The sequence below is a fragment of the Armigeres subalbatus genome, chromosome 1 (assembly GCF_024139115.2).
Source record: "Armigeres subalbatus isolate Guangzhou_Male chromosome 1, GZ_Asu_2, whole genome shotgun sequence".
NCBI classification, from domain to species: Eukaryota; Metazoa; Arthropoda; class Insecta; order Diptera; family Culicidae; genus Armigeres; species Armigeres subalbatus.
This window is the reverse complement of record NC_085139.1, coordinates 112,945,057-112,968,209: the sequence shown is the minus strand read 5'-3', so window position 1 is coordinate 112,968,209 and position 23,153 is coordinate 112,945,057. Positions and strand designations below refer to the sequence as shown.

At 37.8% G+C, this 23,153-nt stretch overlaps 2 protein-coding genes across 3 annotated transcripts in view; one reads left to right on the top strand and one right to left on the bottom strand.

Annotated features, from left to right (window-relative positions):
* LOC134204976 (charged multivesicular body protein 3-like) overlaps nt 1-23,153 on the top strand; it is a 62,348-nt gene that overhangs the window by 21,696 nt on the left and 17,499 nt on the right. The gene's annotated exons all lie outside the window — the stretch shown is intronic.
* LOC134204974 (delta(9)-fatty-acid desaturase fat-7-like) overlaps nt 7,218-23,153 on the bottom strand; it is a 90,041-nt gene continuing 74,105 nt past the window's right edge. For both annotated transcript variants that reach the window (XM_062679807.1, XM_062679808.1), the window contains exons 5-7: nt 9,389-9,574; nt 9,123-9,318; nt 7,218-8,265 (exon numbers count right to left, since the gene is read on the bottom strand). In XM_062679807.1, coding sequence (XP_062535791.1) covers nt 7,801-8,265; nt 9,123-9,318; nt 9,389-9,574 — 847 coding nt within the window. In that variant the 3' untranslated portion in view covers nt 7,218-7,800. The remainder of the gene's footprint in view (nt 8,266-9,122; nt 9,319-9,388; nt 9,575-23,153) is intronic.

Below are 23,153 nucleotides of genomic sequence, written 5' to 3'. Positions count from 1 at the left end.
TGGGGCTTATCCGAGGATGGAGAGATGCGGCCTCGAACCGTGCATTGTGGCGTCAAATTGTTGATTCAGTGTTATCTGTTTAGATGTTAACTAAATAAATGATGAATGAAAGATTCCTGAATTCCTAAATTCTTGAATCCCTAAGTTCCTTAGTTCCTAAATTCATCGCCTCCCACAACCAGGACGTTAGGCAAGAAGATTCATGCCTCGATTCTGTGCTGTTCAATAGATGGTATCTATTGCCTACCATTCACTTTCCATCGCTTCATACTAAAGCGAAGGCTTTCAATGTGTTTATTTTCAAATTATAGCTTTTGCGTATCGATTATCCCTCATTCTTTGAGTAGGACGAATAATAAGTAGGATAAAGCGGATAAGTAAATGAATATAAGGTACCCCGGGGCAAGTGAAAATACGGGGTAAGTGGGTACTATAGCTGCTGATTAATCGGTGAACGTTTTTAATGGTAACAATGTTCTAGAAAGATGAAGCAGAATTATCAACGAATTAGCCTGACACAAAAAAAAATGGAATCAAAACTATTTTCTGCCCCATACTAATGGCATTGTTTAATCATGAATTTAAACTACCGGCAAAATCTATTACTTTTATTCTAATTCAATGGATTTCCAACAAAATAGTCGTTTCTAAATTCATCATTGATGTGGAAAGTGAATATTTTGAGGAAATAAATAATTGTGAGTCATAAACGATTAAAAAGCTTTGATTAAAGCCAAAATCTGCAATTTTCATTTGCCCTTGATTTTTAACATACATGGGGCAAGTGGGACATATTTGAACAACATTTTCGATAGAGCCATTTTACCTGTTTTTACATTGCTGTCTAGTGAAAAATAACTTCGACACTCATATATCATATGGATCTGAATCAAATGCAGTTGATATTGTCAGTTTCGCTGGTAACAAAACTCGCCGATCACTTTTTAAGCACCTTTAAAATCGTCGCCAATATCATTATTTTCAATCTGTGGTAGTTCAAAGCCAAATTATGAAAATATGCATGAAAAATAGTACTAAATTTCGGGAAATAATCTGATTATTGAAATCAAACGATTTTGTTCACAGTTGATCTGACAGATCTTATGGCCATTTTTGCTGGCGACGATTTCGGCGACGATTTGCTTTGCGTCGCGGCCGATAAGGTGGGAAATTGATAATATCGTTGGTTTAATTGTTAAGAAGTAGTGTACAGTTTATTTACCAAATGTGTATTAGACTTTCTGAAAATTATCTCCCTCATGTAAAAGAGCAATGGTTATAACTATGCAAAATTTTCCGTTTACAGTGAAAACAATCTACTTATTCCACAATAGAACAACAGGTTTTGTCTTGTGTTCTGTTATTTTTAAACTTCGCATCTGATTAACAGATTTTCAGATAAATAAAGTGCTTAAGACATAAATTGGCCATTTCGTTCTATTACAAATTTACAACACCGCCTGAATAAAACCGTTCCTTTTGAAGTTCTAATTTATGTAATAATTTGTGTTAAACAGATAAACATTCATTCGATAAGTGAACAAAGATTTGCTTATCTCGTCCATCTACATTTGGTAAGAAAAAGCTAATGTTAAGCCAGACAACAGACAATTAAACGGTAAACCGGCTTTTGTTTCGTTTTTTATATCTGCTAACATTGTAATCCCTTTCTTTTGCCAAAAACAAAAGTCTGACAAGCAATAAACCTTCATCCATCATCTGAAATACTACGACTCAGAAATTACATGAACGTTATATCTACATTCTTCAAATTAGTTTCGTTCGACAGTATAGAGCAGAATAGGTCCCAATTGCCCCGTTTGAAGGGGTAAGTGGGTCTCACAGATAAATTTATTTAAGTCACTACCAATAGTTTTGTAACTGAATAAATGGCTTACAACACGTCTACACTTCAACAACGGAAGCATATAGTGACGTATCCGTGGTTAATGTCCTGAAATACCCTGTTTTCTAAGTATGCTTTAGCGATTTTGCTGAACTAGCGTTTTTTTAGGTCCCACTTGCCCCGGGGTACCTTAAATCCCTAAATAAATCCTGAATCATAAATTTCTAAATTTGAAATATCGTCATTACTTGTCATTACTTACCAGTTCAGATTGCAGGTTTCAGCCTGACCTGTCGCACTTGCACCGCGAACCAACTTCCTTTCCCCCAGTGACCATAGTCTTATCAACAGCACAAATCATCCAATTTCTAATTCCGTTTTCTCTGTATAAGAAAACTATTTATTTTTCTTGCTTATTTTTTACAAACTGGATTATGAGAGAGAAACACAGATAAAACTAACTATTGATGAAACATAATGTTAATTTTCATTTGGCGTAAAATATTTGATGGTTTCAATTTGAACAGCTTTCATACAAGCAGTGCGAAACGACTTGCAAGCAACACATTGCGACTTGTAAGTGGTGCAAAAAAACGTGGCACGGAATATTCCGGCTGGTTCTCAGCGGCCAATGTACGGATTTACAATCTGTAGTCGAAAACGAAATCCTGAAATCCTGCAGATTGTATCAACAGCTGTATCGAGTATACAAAGAAGAAAATATTCTGAATCGTTTAAAATACGGTAGACTTCAGTAGGCTGGTCACTTAGTGCGAATGTCGGAAGAAAGAATAGCAAAAACAATATTCAACAGAGAACCAGATAGGGGCCGGCGACTTCGTGTAAGGACACGAACACGCTGGCTGCACACGGTGAAATCGGACCTGGGAACTCTAAACGTCTAAACGCCCAAGACCGACGATTATGGAGCTTTATAATACGCCAGGTGTGGAAAACTTTCTGTAGTCCGTAACTAATTTGAAGAATGTAGATATACTGCTTGACTCAAAAGTTAGTTTTCTCTTTAGCTCGCAATTAGCTGGCAATCATAGGGAGGAGGTATAGCTCGAGGTTAGGTGCACCGAGGTTATGTGCTGTACAGTAGATGTGCTAAAATATTCAAATTCAATAAATTTGTAACTTACATTCGGAAAAAGTTGAAAGTTCTTACAAATTATTTTTACAGGGTCGGTGTGCCTTAGTTAGTTGAATCAACGAGTTTGAAATATTTTTTCTGTTATTTTAAACCAATTTCAGCATGAAATTGGAACAGATATGAATCAATATAGACTCTTGATTGGTAGTAGCACTTCGAATTGTATGTCTTTTGTATCGTTTATTTAGTTGTCAATCGTTTATCATCGCTTCCCTGATAGTGATATTGATGTGACTTGTGACTGTGTTGTTTTGCAATCTATTCACACTATCCCCTAACTACACTTTTTCGGCTACCGTACATCCGCACTGCAAGATTAAGAGCATCTCCATCGACGATGTCATCCGCTTGTGATCATTGCGCGAGGCCAGTTAAAGCTGACGACGAAGGTGTTACTTGCATGGCTTTCTCCGAAAGAATGGTACACTATAGGTGCACCGATAAAAAAACTCAACAAGTCGTTTATCAAAATTGTCAGTTCGATAAAAATTATAACTAAAAAGTTACAATCAAAATATTGATTTTTTAGGGTCACCCTACAATAATTATTTAAAATTATTTTATCAAATGATACAAACAACGTACAAGAAACCATTCTTCAGCAAAGTGACTCAAAATTTAATAAGGACCAACTTTCTAGAACTTCGTACAATGAGAAATATATAATTTAAAATTTTTATCTCAAAATATAGTGGGGCCACCCTATTGCAACAAACTTCAAAATAAAGCTTAAATAATACACTCTGAAAAATCTTCACGTCATGTTTACCTGAAAACAAATGTGGTTCTCATCCACCACACTTTTCACGTAAGAGTGACCTGAATGGCATGTAACCTGAACAAAACTTAGCTTCGGTGAGTTTCGTGATTTATCAGGTGAATCTGACTGGATTTTCCAGTATTAATGACGTGAAGTTTGAAAGTAGTTACGTGTTTGATCAGGTGAACCTTACGTGATTGCTACGTACTGGTTACGTGAACTTTTAGTGAAAGCTACATGATATCAGGTATGCTTTGAAATATATTACAAAATTGTTTTTTTTTTAAATGAATGCAAAATAAGTTAGTAACTGCCAGCTTCCGTAAATAGGAAACCTCTTCGCGTTGCTGATGCGCTTGATGCGTTGAAATGCATTTGATGCAAAATGATGTCTTTAACCTTCTGTCTGTGCTCAAAAAAACTTACGTTGTCTGTGCTCTGGGGTCAAATTGACCCCAAATTGAAACTGCTATAACTTTTTTAATGTTTGGCCAATTTTGGATTTTAAGGGCTGTTTCGAAAGATAATTTAATCATCTTTCAGGTCGTTACCAAAGATTGACTATAGGTGGGCTGGTACATCGCGGGGCGGGGTTTTCGTAAAAAAGGGTACAAAAACAGTGATTTTTCATGATTATTTTACTTATATCCGAAAATCCTATCCATTTTGAACTGCACCTTTTTTAAAAAGGTTATGCAAGAAGGCATGTGCTTTGGCATGAGGCGTTGATAAGTTTAGAACTCGGCCGCCAGGTGGTGGTACATTTGAATTCATTATTTTAGACTACTTAAGATATTCCGATATATATAATTCTCCTCAGTGTAAATATTCTTATCGCACAAATTTAAAAATTTGAAAAAGTGCTTATTATATTGAGCACCGCTTTGTAGTGCTAGACATCTTAAACAATGTTGCCGAATACAACTTGGGTGTAGGTATGAGGGATCTCAAGCTAAAGCAATATTTCATATATGCAAGAATATTGCAAGTACGCTAGCGCCGCCTATTTGTAAATTTCCTAATTATTTATTCCGTCACATGACAGTCCATTCCCACCAGACGAACTTTGTTAAAGATGTCATCTCTACAAAGTTTCAAATTTGTGTGATGAGAACATTTACAATGAGGAAAATTCCATATATCGGAATTACTGGAGAAGTCTTAATTAATGAATTCAAATATACCGCCACCTAGCGACCAAGCTCTAAATTAATCAACGCCTCATGTCAAATCACACGCCTTCCTAAATAACCTTTTTGAAAAGGTGCAGTTCAAAATGGGTAGGATTTTCAGATATAAGTAAAATAAGCATGAAAAATCACCGTTTTTGTACCCTTTTTTACGAAAACCCCGCCCGCGATGTACCCGCCACCTATAGTCAATCTTTGGTAACGACCTGAAAGATGATTAAGTTATCTTTCGAAACAGCCCCAAAAATCCAAAATTGGCCAAACATTGAAAAAGTTATAGTAATTTCAATTTGGGGTCAATTTGACCCCAGAGCACAGACAACGTAAGTTTTTGAAAAAAGTACACTGTAGCGCATATTTTCAAGATTTTTCAAGCGAATTTGCACCTAGGAGACAGATCTCGGCGAGTTTTACCAAACTACCAAAAATTAGGAGAATCGGTTGAAAACTAAAAAAATGGCAGCCACTCAAAGTGGCCTGGGGTCATATTGACCCCAGAGCACAGACAAAAGGTTAATATTATAGACAAGGAATGCTGTCATTCGGCAATTGCACTTCGGAGTTATCGCTAAAACACTGTTGGAGAACAAATCAACGAATTTCGAATGAAATTTATCAGATTTGGACAGCAATGTTGAAACTAGATTCTTTCACAAACATTGCTGATATTTCCGATGTTGAACCAATCAAAAGGTAGTCCATCCTTGGACGTTGAAATCTGAAATAAATTTTTTATGCTAACGCTACCGAAAAACTGTAGTTCTAGACTTCATGTAGCTTAAACTTCTTCCAAATCACTTTTCTACGAATCTTCTAAATTTCATGCGACTTCCGTTGATATTTTTTCCAAGGAGGGAACTGAAGGTTCGGAAAATTCTCGCCTAGTTGCACCTAAAATATCCTTTACCTCTGCGAAGCCTAACTATGTTTAGGTTATGTATCATTCATTCTTACGTGATTGTCAAGTCACTTCCACGTGAAAAGTATGGTGGATGATAACCACGTTTGTTTTCAGGTAAATCTGACGTGAAGATTGTTTACAATGCTGGTTTTCCAAACACTCACTAACAAAATCTCACTTAAGTTGTTTACGAGTACATACAAACATATTCACCAAGATTTTTAGTAAAAGTTACGTGAATTTCAGGTGAACATTACCAACGTCACGTAACAATCGTCGTTTGTTCAAGACAGTTCAGTTACGTGATTTTTCACGTGAATATGACGTGATGATTATTTAGAGTGTAAGCTTTGACTTCGCTGAAGACACTTTGATCCTAAATTATCATTATGGTGAAAATAATTTTTTCCTCCTAATTTCACGACGTGGCCCAATGTGCATTGATCGCATTTACTTGATTAATTATTGAGCTATGTTTCATTTGCATGGGAGCTCTCCTGTCCATATGGGGGAAAAGAACCTTCTCTGGCCCCAAAAACTTCTTCATACAAATTTTCACGCCAGTCAGCTCAGTAGTTTCCGCGTTTATAAGGGTCAGGCAAGGATCACATGACAAATTGGGTTTCATTTGCCTCCCCCGCCCTCTAGAGCAGAAAGGGGTCTCGAATCTTCACAGAAGCATCTCTTGTCTCCAAAAACCTCCACAAACTTGGCGAATTTGTTTCCATTTGCTTGATTAGTCTACTAGTTATGCAGAAATGTGTGTTTCATTTGTATGAGAGCCCTTCATTCTGGAGCAGTGACGGGAAATGTCATATCGATGTCATGGGACTAACTTGCTAATAACTTTTTTCACAAGTCATTTACAATTATGTTTTCCTTATAAACATGTAGCCCTTAAAGGACCCGAAAACTTTTTCTAACAGGTAATTTCTCTAAATATGAAATTGGAAGCGTGAGAGCCGAATTAGTGTCGAATGACATTAATGTCATGACATTCCGTGACATTTTTTTAATCTCGCTCTCATGGCTCTCACTTTGTATTTAGAACAATGATCTGTTCGACAAAGTTCTAAGACCCTTTAAGTACTACATGTTAATCAAAAAGTCCGATCTGTAAATGACTTTTGAAAAAAGTTATTAAGAAATTAGTAATAGCAATGCCATGACATTTTTTTTGACATTTCCCATCACTGTTCTGGAGCGGAGAGGAGTATCGACCCATGTGAACCTTCCACAGCCCCAAAAACCCCTGCATTCAAATTTTCACGTCGATCGGTTCAGTAGTTTCCGAGACAGAACTCCGTATTTCGCTGAAAATTGTTTTAGCTGGATCGTGATATGGGTTTATTGAAATAAATAAATTAATTTTAACCAAAACAAGAATATGTTTATTTACAGAAAAGCAAATTTATTTGGTTTCTTTAATCATTTTTCGACCAGTTGATTGACTGGAAAGACTCACATGTATGTATTCTGCTGAACAAAAAATTTCTACACTTGTGTAAACACTTGTTAAAGGTGTCTAAGCAATATCTAATTGTATAATAATAAAATAAAATCATTTATTTTTGTAGGTATTCAGGTAGGGTTTGATTAAAGTTAGTTCATCACATCGTTGTTTGAAAATGGGCTTTTTAAAGTTGCTGCTGTCTGATGAGCCAATTGAACTCGTACCATGCCCGACCGCTCGTTTGTGAGTTTACTTATCAAGTGCGTTACTCGTCCCGATAGTAGACATTGATTAGTACTCTTAAAATGACGAACCTACAAGAAATGACATTAGTGGCTAATGTAAATCTGTTAGTATTTAGATAGGGAAGGATGTTCTAAGAATGGGTCTCCTACGATATGTTGATGATTCTACTCTACTGGTTTCAGAAAAACGGAATCCGAATTCCCCCAAAATCTACAATCTACAATCAGTCCCCAACCCCATCGACTACTCTAGTTCATGGGAACGGTTTTCCGCAGTATCACATTCGAATTCCCGTTCACGTTGAGACTACTCTTGTCGGCCTTATCCAGGTTGTTATTGCTCAGCAGAAGGTCTTCCTCCTCCGTGATCGGGGCATCTTGCTGCCGTTGCTGATCTTTGATGTACTGCGACAGCTTATTGTAGATTTTGTTGGCTTCAGTCTTCTGATCTTCCTCTTCCTGTTGACGGCGAAGCAGCTCCTCAGCCTCCCGGTGCAGGATTTCGTCATCCATTTCCGATTTCTTCAGCTCATCCTCGGCCAGCGCATAACCTTCGCTCTGGATGATTTTTGGCTTCGGATTCTCGATCGAGTTGAAGGTCGGATTCAATGGATGACGCCAAATGCCGAACCAGGTGGTGAATGCACTGCGACCCTCGTCCGTTCCGTAGGTGTGGTGCGATTTGTCTCCAGTGCGAAGAACGCGATTCTTCACCTGATGGAAGGAGAATAAATTATTAATAAATGTTAAATATCTGCATAAAAAAATAATGCACAGGAATTTTCTATTAGAAATTATTAAAAAAAACCCAGATCGATCCACCTAGCGTTGGTGGTGCCTTTCTCGCGTATTAAAAATAAGAAAAACACATAAGAGAGGTCGAAATAGCACTTTAGGGGGATAGATTTTACTTTTTCCATCAATTCATATGCATTTGCGGTCATTTGAATGCATTGCTGCAATCTTTGAAAAAAAAAATTTTTTCGTTTTTGAAAAAAAAATTTCCAAGGGGGGACCCTTGGCAGAAAAACAATGTTTTTATAATAACTTTGGAACGCAATGACCGATCGGGCCAATTTTCAATAGGAAACAACTAGACCGAAATCCGCGTCGACTGCAACTTGTTGCGAGCAAATCGAATAATGCTAAGTACCAAAAAGTGTGTCTCACATTTTTGTACACACACACACACACACACACACATACATACACACATACAGACATCACCCCAATTCGTCGAGCTGAGTCGATTGGTATATAACACTATGGGTCTCCGAGCCTTCTATCAAAAGTTCGGTTTTGGAGTGATCCTATAGCCTTTACGTATACTTTGTATACGAGAAAGGCAAAAAACTATGATAAAGAATGGGTTGATCCGCCATAATTCACCGATTTCAGTGCCTTCCTTGTGCATTATAATAAAGTTTGGATCATAATTATTAGGCCCATGATCCTATAGGCCCAATTTTCAATAAGAAACAATGGGACAGGGTTCCCCGCAAAATGCAACATTCGAGTTATGAACATTCTTTCGATGAATCTAATTTTCGACTCAATTGAAATAATCTCACCATGTTGTTTGTGGCTGTCTTCCGATCCCAGATGACTCCCCAGTCGGCGAGAATGTCGATTAACGTTCCGGTCAGGTTCAACGGAGTTCCGTACTCGGAGGCTCGGTAGTCCCAGGGGAAGGCATGATGGTAGTTGTGCCAACCCTCGCCGACGGCCACTAACGACACGAACATATTTTCGACAGGCCAGATGGATCTTACAGAATAAAGAATTTCACAATTAGCGTTCGTACATTATGTTCAAAGGCATTTATCAGCTAGTTTACTTATCGTAGGGGCGGGTTCCAAACATATGAGCGGCACTGTTGACGGACCAAGTGGCATTCAAACTCAGCACCGTGCGCAGGAAATAAGCGACGAATAGAGCGATAAGGGGATTTTCGCCCCATAGTACTACAGGGATGGCGGTGGGGCCGAGAATGGTGAAGAAAGTGTAGAGCGTTTTGTAGTGACTGAAATGAAAATGTTAAAAAAAGAAGTTTAATTAGAGAAAGAGTTTTTTTTCATTGTTATCCCCAAAGACAGTTAGCAAATAATCTGTATATATAAAAATAGAATGGTCTGTTTTTTTTATCCGCATAACTCGAAAACGGCAGGATGGATTGTTTTTCATTCCTTCAGCAATTACGATCGTTATGATATTTCCTCATACGAAAATCATTAGTGAAGTTGCGTTAATCGTGAAAAACTAAAATAAAGATTTGTATAGGAATTTCTTATGAACAGCTGTTCACTAGTTCACAACGCGCATTTTCGCCTACTATGCAGGATAACGGCTACCGGGTCAACAAGTTTAAAAAAATCAATACAATAGTGAGAGCAACCTAAGTAGCCTAACCGTTACATTTAGTGCCATCTATGGTGCGGTGCAGATGGCAGACGGTACGTGGAGGAGGCGAAACAACCACGAGTTGCAGTTGATGAATAGAGGTAATAAACTATAGAGGACGATTGTCGCTGCGGTTCTCTTTGTTATCGTTCCCAAACATGTTAGGTACCTATCTGTCAAAACGTACTGATTTTTCCTTTATTGACATTTAGGGCCCTATCCTCGCCAGCAAAAGATGTTTCGCCAGTGACGACAGCGACAATCTTCCTCTATAGTTTATTACCTCTATTAGTTGGTGGGTTGGGAACGTAGCCAGAATGTCGGACAGTAATGCGGTGAAAATGGTTCTCGACAGCGATCTGACGGGCACAAAAAGGCGTGCATTTTTCAAAATTAATGATTCAAATGATGTGCGTATGCACATCGAGTTTCAGACATTGTACCTAAAACTTGCCTTATTTTAGTTTTGGCGTTAGTATCGATTTGTTAATGTGGTTGAGAGCCATTAGGCCGAATGCCGTTCAGTTGAATAGTTGATAAACACAAAGTGAAAAGTGAGAAACGGGCATTGAGAAGCCAGCAAAGAGAAGGTAGATGTGTGTAGCCAGAAGTAAGAAGTTATTGTGAAAAATTACATCTGACGTTTCACTTTTACTAACTGCTGACACTGTGAGAAATGAGAGAAATATACGAGATATACCACAGCCCACTTCACACTTCTCGCTTCTCATTTTGGTATTCCTACCGCTCTCATTATACATCCCTCTGCTCAATTCTCACTGCTCATTTTCGCACTTATCGATTCTCATTTTTCCCTTTCCAGGGATTTTCTCACATAGTGAGAGATTTATTCATTAGCAAAACGGTATTGTCAACAAGGCCAAATCGTTGGAAGTCAACACGAATAACCTCTCCAACATTACAGTAGCCGGACAAGCAGTGCACTATGTTCCAGCAGGATACAAATTTACGCGGAAAAAATGTAATGAGATTTTTTATGTTTTTTTAAGCTTTCATCGCGAAAATAAAGCAGGTGACTTGCATAAAACATATTTTTATATAACTGTCACTATCTAAAATTGTACAAAAACCGATCTTATTGTGTTTAAATTGCTTAAAATCCAATACATTTTTTAAAACATTTCGATAGATTAGATGTTTATTATTATTTATTCAGACTAAGGCCGAAGTGGCATGTGCGGTGTATAAGAATCTTCTCCATTCGGCTTGGTCCATGGCTACACATCGCCAACCACGCAGTTCACCGGGGGTCCGCAAGTCATCTTCCACCTGATCGATCCACCTTGCCGCTGTGCACCTCGCCTTCTTGTGCCCGTCGGATTGTTGTCGAAAACCATTTTCACCGGGTTACTGTCCGACATTCTGACTACGTGCCCGACCCACCGCAGTCGTCCGATTTTCGCGGTGTGATCGATGGATGGTTCTCCCAGCAGCTCATGCAACTCATGGTTCATTCGCCTCCTCCACGTACCGTCCGCCATCTGCACCCCACCATAGATGGTACGCAGCACTTTCCTTTCGAAAACTCCAAGTGCGCGTTGGTTCTCCACGAGCATCGTCCAGGTCTCGTGTCCGTAGAGGACTACCGGTCTAATGAGCGTTTTGTAGATTGTCAGTTTGGTACGGCGGCGAACTCTAACCGCTTCTGCAGTACTTGGCGAATGGCGAACACCTGGTCCGTGGTGGATCGTTCGTCCATAAAACCCGCCTGGTACTGCCCCACAAACTCCCTTGCAATTGGTGCTAGTCGACGGCATAAAATTTGGGAGAGTACCTTGTAGGCGGCGTTCAGCAATGTGATTGCGCGGTAGTTGCTACAATCCAAGTTATCGCCCTTTTTGTAGATGAGACACACGACACCTTCCATCCACTCCTGTGGCAGAACTTCATCCTCCCAAACCTTGGTAATCATCTAGTGCAGCGCTCTAGCCAGTGCCCCACCACCGTGTTTAAATAGCTCTCCTGGTAGTTGGTCAACCCCAGGGGCTTTGTTGTTTTTCAGCCGGCCAATCTCCTCCGGGATTTCCTGGAAATTCGGAGCCGGTAAAATTATGTCCTGCGCGTTCTCCCAGGTCCATCACCATACCGCCATTTTCGTCTGCCACATCGCCATTCAGGTGTTCTTCGTAGTGCTGCCGCCACCTTTGGATCACCTCACGCTCGTTCGTAAGAAGGTTCCCGTTTATGTCCTTACACGTATCAGGCTGTGGCACGTGGCCCTTACGTTATGAGAGAACAAGCATTGCTGAAATCGCTGTTATTCTGCCTAACGTCCACCTAGGAACGGCTTGGATAGTGACGTGGTGATTACTGTACCAAGACAGGTAAAATAACAGCTATTTCAACCTGCTAATGTGCTGTTCGGCAAGCGTAAACAGTTCTATTGATTCGTGGCATATTTTCAGAAATTCATACAAGAGCGCGCTAAATATCTTTACGCATAACTCTCGCAGGCCCATACTTCGCCCTAATTGAAAAGTTTTCAACAATGCTTGTTCTCTCATATGGCCCTCTGCTAATCTAATCTAATCAGTTGGAAGTAATCATTAAGGAGGAATCGACATGTTCATGAAATTATAATACACTCAGTGAAAAGGGCATTGTATTTAGCTATTAAAACGCCTTATAAGTTCTCAAAATGTTATTTAAATGCATGTATCATGTTATTTAAATTGCATTATAATGAGCCTGCCAGTTTGCAGGCTAGCTTGTTATTCAAATGATCGACAAGAGTAATGAAGTAATGGAGATGACGATATAACGTGTCACATTATTGGTATCACTCAAACTGCGTAATCGGATAATACACATCTAAAGGCCAACGAAGCGTTGCATTAACTTCACTAGCATATTCTTTGAAATTTGAATTTTTGCCTTTCTCGTATACTAAGTATACGTAAAGGCTATATGTTCGCTCCAAAACTGAACTTTTTATAGGAGGCCCGGAGACCCATAGTGTTATATACCAATCGACTCAGTTCGACGAATTGAGGTGATGTCTGTGTGTGCGTGTGTGTGTATGTGTGTGTGTATGTGTGTGTATGTGTGTGTGTATGTGTGTGTGTATGTATGTGTGTCTGTGCGCACCCACCCAAAAAAAATGTCACTCATTTTTCAGGTACTTATCCTTAACCGATTTACTCGCAACAAGTTGCATTTACTCGCAAAAAGTTGCATTATACTCTACCATTGTTTCCTATTGAAAATTGGTCAGATCGGACTATGGGCTCGGAAGTTATGGCCAAAATACTATTTTTATAATGCACGAGAAAGGCACCATCACCGCTAGGTGAATTAATCAGGGTTTTTTTGGAAAAGAAATTAGATTTAGTCGCTAAATCCAATATCATGATGAGACCGAAGAAGATAAAAGAATACCATCATGTGGTCGAAATGCAATATGAATCGGAATGCACAAATATTGATCACTTTCGTCACGCGGAAGCGACACACTCGTTATTAGTTATTGAAAACCGTGATGCTTGCAAAATATTAATCTCTGCTTTTATTTATGTCACAAAATTGGATAAATGAGATAAAGCAAAGACGTACAATAGCCATTCGATTGGTGGTACTAAATCAAATGAGTAACAATCATAAGTCTTCATAGCACCACATAGTACGAAGCAAAAAAGCAGTTAAACTTACAAACTGAACCTCCTTTTCTATCAAAATTATTAAGATATAATAAACAATAATTGGTGCTATTAAGACTTATGATTGTTACTCATTTGATTTAGTACCACCAATCGAATGGCTATTGTGTGTGCCCCATGATTGTGAGGGAACTGTCGAGGTTTCTTTCACTCGCATCAGTATCGAACAATTAATCGCATCCCGGCATTCAGATAAAGAAAGTGCAAAAAAACGATCACCGTTTGGGCTGATTCTACGCCATTAGAGAGAGGTTGGACGAGATGCTTGAGATTAGAATAGTGGATTTGATACGCACCATGTCACTCATTATCAGCTTCCCACGCGATGATAAAGAACACAAACAGCAACTAGAGTTATGATTTGAATGAGGCGGAAAGCACGTAATCGATTATAAAAAGTTTAATGGTTACCAGCTTGTTAAAGATAAATGTGCCGTGTTATCTTATGTAATTGTGTAGGTTTCCAATCAATTTATGATGTAAAAGCGGAATAGGGTAATGCATTTATTATGCATTATTGTCTACTTTTTTGATATTTTCATGAGTGATATTCGGATTGAATGTAATATTCTTGTTTTACGTATGAACGCACTTTCGAACGAAAGCTGATGTGCATTCTCGTTTACGCCAGCAAAATCAAATGGGGAAACGATTCGAACGAACTGCATTCGGATTTTCGTCAGTGTTCGTCAGTGTTCGAATCAAATTTTTGACACGATTCGGAACAAATTTACATCCGAATTTGGTATACTTCTTCGCCAGGTCATTAGAATGCAAATACAATCTTTGTCATGTTAAAAAATCTTTGTCAGGATTGGGAAAAAAATCTCGACAGAAATCGGAATAAATTATTGTTATTTTTAGAAATGTATCCTTATCTGTATTAGAAACAAAATTTCTTCAGGATTTGGAGCAAAAAAACTTCGTTCTTCTTCTTCTTCTTATTGGCATTACATCCCCACACAGGGACAGAGCCGCCTCGCAGCTTTGTGTTCATTAAGCACTATCCACAGTTACTGCGAGGTTTCTAAGCCAAATTACCATTTTTGCATTCGTATATCATGAGGCTAACACGATGATACTTTTATGCCCAGGGAAGTCGAAACAATTTCCAATCCGAAAATTTCCTAGACCGGCACCGGGAATCGAACCCAGCCACCCTCAGCATGGTCTTGCTTTGTAGCCGCGCGTCTTACCGCACGGCTAAGGAGGGGCCCCTTATAACTTCGTTATAATTTAGAATAAACCGGAACAGAGTTTGACAAAAATCGGATGAAACCCTCGTTGTTATTCGAACACACCCTCACGAGTAAGTCATCGTCTGGATTCGGAACGAATTCTCGTCGGAATTCGGAATGTATCCTCGTGAGAAATTTAAGCAAATTGTTTCCAAAATTTGAAGCAAATCTGTGTGTGGATTTAAAGCAAATTTGCAACAAACCTTCATAAAGATTTCGAACAATTCACGTCACTATTTAAAGCAAATCTTGGATAGAGTTCGTAAAAAAAATCCACTAGGGTTTTAAACAAATCTTCGTCAGGAAAGTTTTCAAAAGAAATCATTGAAAGAATTAGGCAAAAAAGCTCTGTTAGGATGAAGTATAAATCAATGACAAACAAAAAATTCGGATCAAATTGTCGTTTGGATACAGACTCAATAGAGAAGTTCGTTAGCAGAATTTGAATCAAATCCTAGTAAGCATTTGGAACAAATCCGCGTCAGGACAGCGTCGTTAGGATTAGGATTTGGAGCAAATGCTTGTCAAAGTTTGAAGCCAAATGAGCAACAAAGCTTCATTAGAATTTCGAAACCCTTTTGAGTATTCAAATAACATATTTGATAACATTTGTAACAAACTTTTATCACTTTTTTAAACAAAATTTAATCAAGCCAAGATACGAAAATCTTTGACCAGATTCGAAAAATTCGTCAGTATTTGGAATTGGAACGAATCCTGAATCCTGAATTCGGACTGAAATCAAAATAAATCCTCGTTGGTATTAAAACAGATCCTTACCTGGATTAGAAACAAATTTGATTAGAATTGATTAGAATTGAATTTGATCGTCGTCTGGATTTGAGATAGTAAAAGCAAACGATGCACGCTATATGTACGTACACGGCATACCGTTTATCAAAACGAACCCTGCCACAAACCCTACCTTATACATCCAACATTTCAGTGATTTCTCGTGGAAGTGCAGATGACTCTTCGGCTTCTATCAAAGCGAGTATCATGTCAACATTTTCCTACCTATTCCTTAATTGACCTGCATTCGGACACAGTCTCGTCAGAATCGTAAGAAATTGGAGAAAATCTTCTCCAAAATTTGAAGTAAATCTGTGTCTGGATTTAAAGTAAATTTATAACAAACCTTCATCATCTTATTTCAAACACAGACAGAATTCCATTTCCATTCGGATTTAGAACATAATCTTCGTCAGGATTGGATACAATTTCTCGTCAGGATTCGGAATAAATCGTCAATGAATTATTAACAGTAGCTGATTTTCTACCCGCCACTGCCACATCCAGGCGCTATAGTATATGCGCAAATAGCCAGCATGAGTTAACCACCAGAAATTTGTATGGCGAAAGACATCTAACTACTAGCTACTACGCCTACCAAATATTTTTTCGATGAAGGTGCTTAATTTTGAGAAATCGAACCTTAGATGCCTTTCGCCATACTAATGTGCCGCTGTAAGCATGCTCAAAGTAGGCGATTCATTGAATTCGAAATTCATTCTCGTCAGGGTTTAGAGTAAATTGTCATCAGGATTTTAAACAAATCCGCGTAAGCATTTGGGGCAAATCCCTATTCAGGATTTCGAACGAACCCTTTTAGGTATTAAAATAAAATATTTGATTAGATCCGTAACAAATTTTTATCAGCATTTTAAACAAAATTTTGTCAAGCCAAGATACGTATTGACCAGATTCAGAAAATTCGTCAAACTCTTATTTTTTCGCTGAGATCTCAGCATTTTTTGTTTATTTTCCCGAGGTGGGCACCGACGATTTTCAGCAAACATGTTTTTTACCAGGATCTCAGTGAAAGTGACGCTTCAGTTGCTGAGATACGGTAAACATTTTGCCAAAAATCAGTAATAAACCAAATTTTCTGCCGAATTTGAGTTCTGAAATTTACTGATCTACAGCGGTGCCAGATTCGACACAGCTCGAAACAGAAAAAAACTTAGTGTGCAGTATTTGGAATAAATCATCGAAATAATTTGTACTTAAATCGAAATACATCTACATTGGTATTCGAACAAATCCTTACCTGGATTAGAAAGCTTTGATCATATTTCAGATCAAATGACAAATCGTCGTCTGGATTTCGACTAAATTGTCTTTAGGATTTGGACCAAATCCTCCTAAGAATTTGTAACAAATTTTCTACAGTATTCGGCAGTATTCGAGGCAAATCTTTGACAGCATTCGGAACTGTGGGGTTTGAATATGATACCATCAGCGTGTCAATCGGTGAGCAGCAAGCCATGACTCGCCCTCTTCTTGTCAGCTCTCGGTGGCGTGCACACGCACCGACGGAGAGCTGCTGTCATCGCATTTTGCTCCAGCCATTTTAAGCCATACGTTTTGGCGATCCTGCCAGTTTTTTGGATCCTGAAGCTTATTTCAAAAGGTGAGTTGAATTCAAGTGGTTATTGTGGTAATGAGTTAAAATATTGGATGGATTATAAAAAGGTTAGCATCGCAACAGCGTCTTGAAGACCACTGAAAAATGGATCATGGTGTGGAAAATCACAAAGCGCGTCTCGAAGACCGCTGGAAAATGGATTGTGATTTGGAATATCACAAAGCGCGTCTGGAAGACCGCTGGAAAATGGATTGAAATTTGGCAAATCACAAAGTGCGTCTCGAAGACCACTGGAAAATGGGCTGCGGTTTGGAAAATCACAAAGCGCGTCTCGAAGATTCCTGGAAAATTGATTATTGTTTGGAAAATCACCGCTGGACCGCTGGAAAATGGATTGTGGTTGGAAAATCACAAAACGCATCTCGAAGACCGCTGAAAAATGGATTGTGGTTTGGAAAATCACAAAGCGCGTCTCGAAGACCGCTGGAAAATGGATTGTGATTTGGCAAATCACAAAGCGCGTCTCGAGGACCGCTGGAAAATGGGTTGTGGTTTGGAAAATCACAAAGCGCGTCTCGAAGATTCGTGAAAAATGGATTGTGGTTCGGAAAACCACAAAGCGTGTCTCGAGGACCGCTGGAAAGTGGATTGTGATTTGGAAAGCGCGTCTCGAAGACTGCTGGAAATTGATTGGCGCATTAAAATAGTAAAATGGTTTGTGGTTTGGAATACTTCAAGGCGCATTTGGGAGACTGCCGAGAAAAGGCTTTACAATCTAGAAAATACCATGGTGAGTCTTGGAAGCATTGATTTTGGTTAAAATAAATTTTGTTAGAAATTTATACACTTGGCAGCTTCAGTTTACATGAGACAACCAGATAAGCTTGGATACATGGAAAACAATCGAATGCTACAAAAGGGGTGAGTTTGTTACCATCAGCGTGTCAATCGGTGAGCAGCAAGCCATGACTCGCCCTTTTCTTGTCAGCTCTCGGTGGCGTGCACACGTACCGACGGAGAGATGCTGTCAGGAACAAATGTCCATCAAGACATCAAGTGTTAAAAAAAATCTTTCACAGAAAGTAAAAACTTCGTCAGGATTTAGAATAAATCGGATCAAAGTTCGACCCATTCGGATTCGGAACAAATTCTCGTCAGCATACAGAATAAATCCTCTTGAGAATTTGGAAAAAATCCTCTGAAGATCTGAAATTGGAAGACAATTTACAACATATACCTTCATCAAAATTTCGAACAAATCAATCGAAGCAAACCTTGGACAGAATTCGAACAAATCGAAGCAAATCTTGGACAGAATTCGGATCAAATTTCCATTAGGATTTGGAACATGCCTTCTTCAAATCAGGATTCAAAAGAAATCATTGACAGAATTAAAAAAAAAAAAACCTTCGTTGGGGTTTGGAACAAATCATTTAAAAAAATATTCGGAACAAATGGTTGTTAGTATTCCAAACAAATATGCATCAGGGTTAGATACAATTTCTCGTCAGGATTCGGAATGAATCGCTAATCGAATTCGGAATTCATACTCACCAGGGTTCAAATATTATTGGAATGTAAGATTCTAAACAATCTCCGAAAAGAATTGAAAATATAGTAATTTGAAAAATATTATGAAAATTGATGAAAACTAGAATGTAAGCTCATACAATTTATGAAAAAACTAGATTAAATTAAGTTTATGTAAGAAATCGTATTGGATCGTTGAAAATTCCTATCAGGAACTGAAACAAGCTTCATCAGCACTACAAACAAATCAAATACTAAAATTTTGACAGAATTCGTAACAAATTTTCATCAGGATTTGAAACGAATCTTCGACAAGCAAAGTTTTAAGAACATGCTTGACAGGATTTGAAAAAAAAACTCTAGGATTTGAAATGATTCCTCGATAATATTCGGAAAACAAATCGGAATACATCCACATCAGTATTCGAATAAATTATAATCTGGATAAGAGACAAATTTTGGTCAGAGTTCGGATCAAATCGTCGTCAGAAATCAAAATCTCGTTATTATTCAAAACAAATTTTCGTCAGGATTTGGAGCAAATCATCGCTTGCAAATCGTTCAAAGAAATCGGAACAAATTTTCATTAAGTTGTGGAGCAAACCATAGACAAAAAAAGAAAACAAATTAAGAACAAATCCTCGTTATTAGGCCGTTACAAATATTTAATTTAAATTATGTCCTACTGGACTTCGAAAGGTCAAGGGGGGGGGAGGATAATAAGAAATAAATATTAAAATAAAACAATAAAACTCCTCGGATTTCCTCCGAAATTCTCAAAATCAGCCAAAATTTTTGTTGTTTTCTTTCAAGGCCAAGGGGTGACCAACTCTAAACTTTCGTTAGTATCAAAAAATACTAACAAATACTAGCGAAAAACTACTTCGTATCTATGGTAAGTTGATCGAAGAAGCCTGATTGAAACACAACACCTTGAAAAGTGAGAAATGAGGAGCGAGAAGCGAGACATTTCACTTGTAACTCCTTATTTCGCCTTTCCCACTTCACGCATCTCACTTCTCATTGTGAAAAGTGAGAACCAAAAAAGAGTAGTGAGAAATGAGAAGTGAGACGTCTCTCTTACTTATCACTCCTCATTTCTCACTTATAGCTGCGAAACGAAAACGGACATTTTGGCCAAATAACATTTTCGGCCAAATGACCTATTCGGCACAATGGCGTTTCCTACCAAAAGACCTATTCAATCAAACGGCTTTTTCGGCCAAATGACTAGTTCGGCTGACCCTTCTTCAGATTTGAATTCAATTTTCTTCAGAATTTGCAGCAAGCCTTCCAATTCACGTCAGGAGCAAGCCTTAATTAGGATCTGGAATTTTGTGCATATTTGCATCAGGAACTGAAGCAAATGGGTAACAAGACTTCATCAGGATTTCAAACAAACCCTGTTAAGTATTTAAATCAAACATTTAACAAAATTTGTGACAAATTTTCATTAGGATATGAAAAATTGTCAAGTCGGGATTAAAAAGAAACGTTGACAGGATTTGGAAAAAAATGTTTATGTTTGGAACGATAGAGTTCTGAAAAAAAAACGTAACACATCCTAAAATTGTCGTTCCGATTAGGAATGAATCATCGTCAGGATTGGAAACAAACTGTTCTCAAGATTTGGAATAAACTCTCGTAGGGATTTGAAACAAATCCTCATCAATATTTGAAGCCATCACATTTTTCCACAAATCTTTGTCAGCAAACGAAACAAATTTTTGACAGGGCTTGGAACAAATTTGTATCAAGATTTAGAACAAGTTTTGGTTAGGGCAAATTTTGAACGAAATCCTTGTTAGTATTTAAAACAAATCCTCAACATACTTGGAATTAAATCTGGTCAATTTTTGGAAGTAACCTTTGACAGGGTTCGGAACCAATTCTCGTCAACGTTTGTGACGAAAATTCGGTCGGAATTCAAAAGAATCCAGGATTTTGAAAGAATCTTCGTCAAGATTTAGAACGCCGATGAAAATAATCTCACAAGATTCAGAACAAATTGGAATAAACTTCGAAGAAAGGTAAACATCATCGTTGTTCCGAAGAAATCTTTATATGGGTAAGAAAACAATTTTTGTGAGGATTCATGAATAAATCGTCTCATATGGAATCGGAATGTATCCTCGCCATGCTATGAAACAATTCTTCGCCAAAATTTGAAATCTCTATCTGGATTCGTAGCAAATTCGCAACAAATCTTCATTGGGATTTCGAATAAATCCACTTCAGTATTCGAAGTAAATTTTGAAACATATTCCAATAGAATTTGGATCAATTCTTCGTAACTATTTTTTACGCTTCAGATTTGTAAGAAATCTCCATGATTTAATCGTAGCACGTTCTCGTTAGTATTCCAAACAAATTCGTATCTGCATTATCATTAGCAATTCTCGTCAGAATTCGTCTTCTGGATTCAGATTGATTCATCTACATGATTTGGACCAAATTGTCGTCAGGATTTGAACAACCTGGTAAAGTTTGGAACAAATTTACTTCATGATTTTTTAGCAAAAACTCGATAAGATTTGCAACAAATCCTTGTCAAAATTTGGAGCAAATGTCCATCAGAATTTGAAACAAAATTTCCAACAAATCTTCGTCGGAATGTCGAACAAATAAGGATTTGGATCTAAGCCTAAGTGTTTGGATTCGGAGGAAATATTCGTCAATATTTGAAACACATTCTCGCCTGGATTTGAAGCAAATTCTTGGCAGAATTTGAAACAAATCCTTGATAGGAACGAATTTTTCGCCAAGATTTGATGCAAATCTAGGTTAGGATTTGGAACATTATCCTGAATATCATTATCAAATGGAATTAATATAATAATTTAATTTAATAAAAAAATTAATATAATAAAACGGTACTGTCGTGAACCCGACACTTTTGAAGCGTCTATTCAAGCAAACACATTTTAAGACATGCACTAAGACATGCACATTTTAAGACATGCATAAAACGGTACTGTCGTGAACCCGACACTTTTGAAGCGTCTATTCACGCAAACACATTTTAAGACATGCACTTCCTCGCAAAACCGTTTCAAAACTGATCTTTATTACGTTGACAGATCTTTCGATTGCACGCTTATTTTTATTTCTTCAATTTTATATTTATTTCGATTAACTTTTGAAATGGGCTATTTTTTTTCAATGATGTTTCATATACTTCGTACATTCACCCTCTCCTCTACTCTCGAACGAGTTTATATTTAAAAAAAATTGGATTCAGTTTGACAACCAAATCGATTCTTTTCGCACCACCCAGGTTTCAACTATCAACTGCTGATCTTGATTATGCAATCATGGATAGAGTTTTCCAGGCTCTAAAATCAGTCAAGCACCAAAAACAGAAAAAAACGAATCATTTTCTGCGCTATGTTGCTACATATTCTAACTATCAACTGCTGATGTTGGTTATGCAATTATGGGTAGAGTTTCCTAGGCTCTAAAATCAGTCAAGCATCAAAATCAGAAAAAATCAAAACTTTTCTGCGCTACGTTAGTATCAACTGCTGATTCTGGTGATTGCAGAGTGAAGTTTATTTTATTGACTTTACTATGTCCGATGGCATATCCAGCCATCGACCAACCCACTCCAGAGTTGGATTTTGTTGACCCGTCAACAGAAATTAACGGGGTTCATTTTTAATTTGATCTTCTGGTGCTTCAGAAAAACTGGTTTCTGGCTGCTCTCTTTGTTGGTTCGTTTTGATTCTGCGTTCCATTTCACGATGTTCCATTTTTCTTTTCTCGATTCCACGTGCTAATTGACGTTTTAATTTGAACGATGTTCAAACCAACGGGATTCAAATTAAAAAGAGATTAAAAGATACAAGATTAAAAACGGTCATATTACAGGGGGTCCACGGTATTCCAAAATTTGTTTGGCTAACGATTAAGAGCAATCATTAGGTCATGATTGATGAAGTTTCCTCAACTAAATTTAGAGTAAAACGTCAGTATTGAGGTCGAAAGCTCAATGTGGACGATATATTTTTTAGGAAATATCGGAATAAATCTTTTCATTTGGAGAAACCCAACTCTAGGATTTGGAACAAATCTACTCAATATTTGAAGCAAATATCCATCAAGATTTGAAACAAATTTTTCAGCTAGTCTTCGTCAATCCAATCTTTTCCAATCTTTGCTAGGATTTGGAACAAATCTTCATAATGCCAAGGTCTAAAAGGATCCCCGGACCTGATTTGGAGAAATACAAAAAAAATCTGAACAAATCGTTGCGTTGTTCGTATTCCAAACAAATCCTTATCTAGATTTGGGACAATTTTTTTCGTAAGAATTCGGAAGAGATCGTTTCGAGTTAGAATAAATTGTCGACAGGTTTTAGATTATCGTCAGTTATTTGAAAAAAAAAAA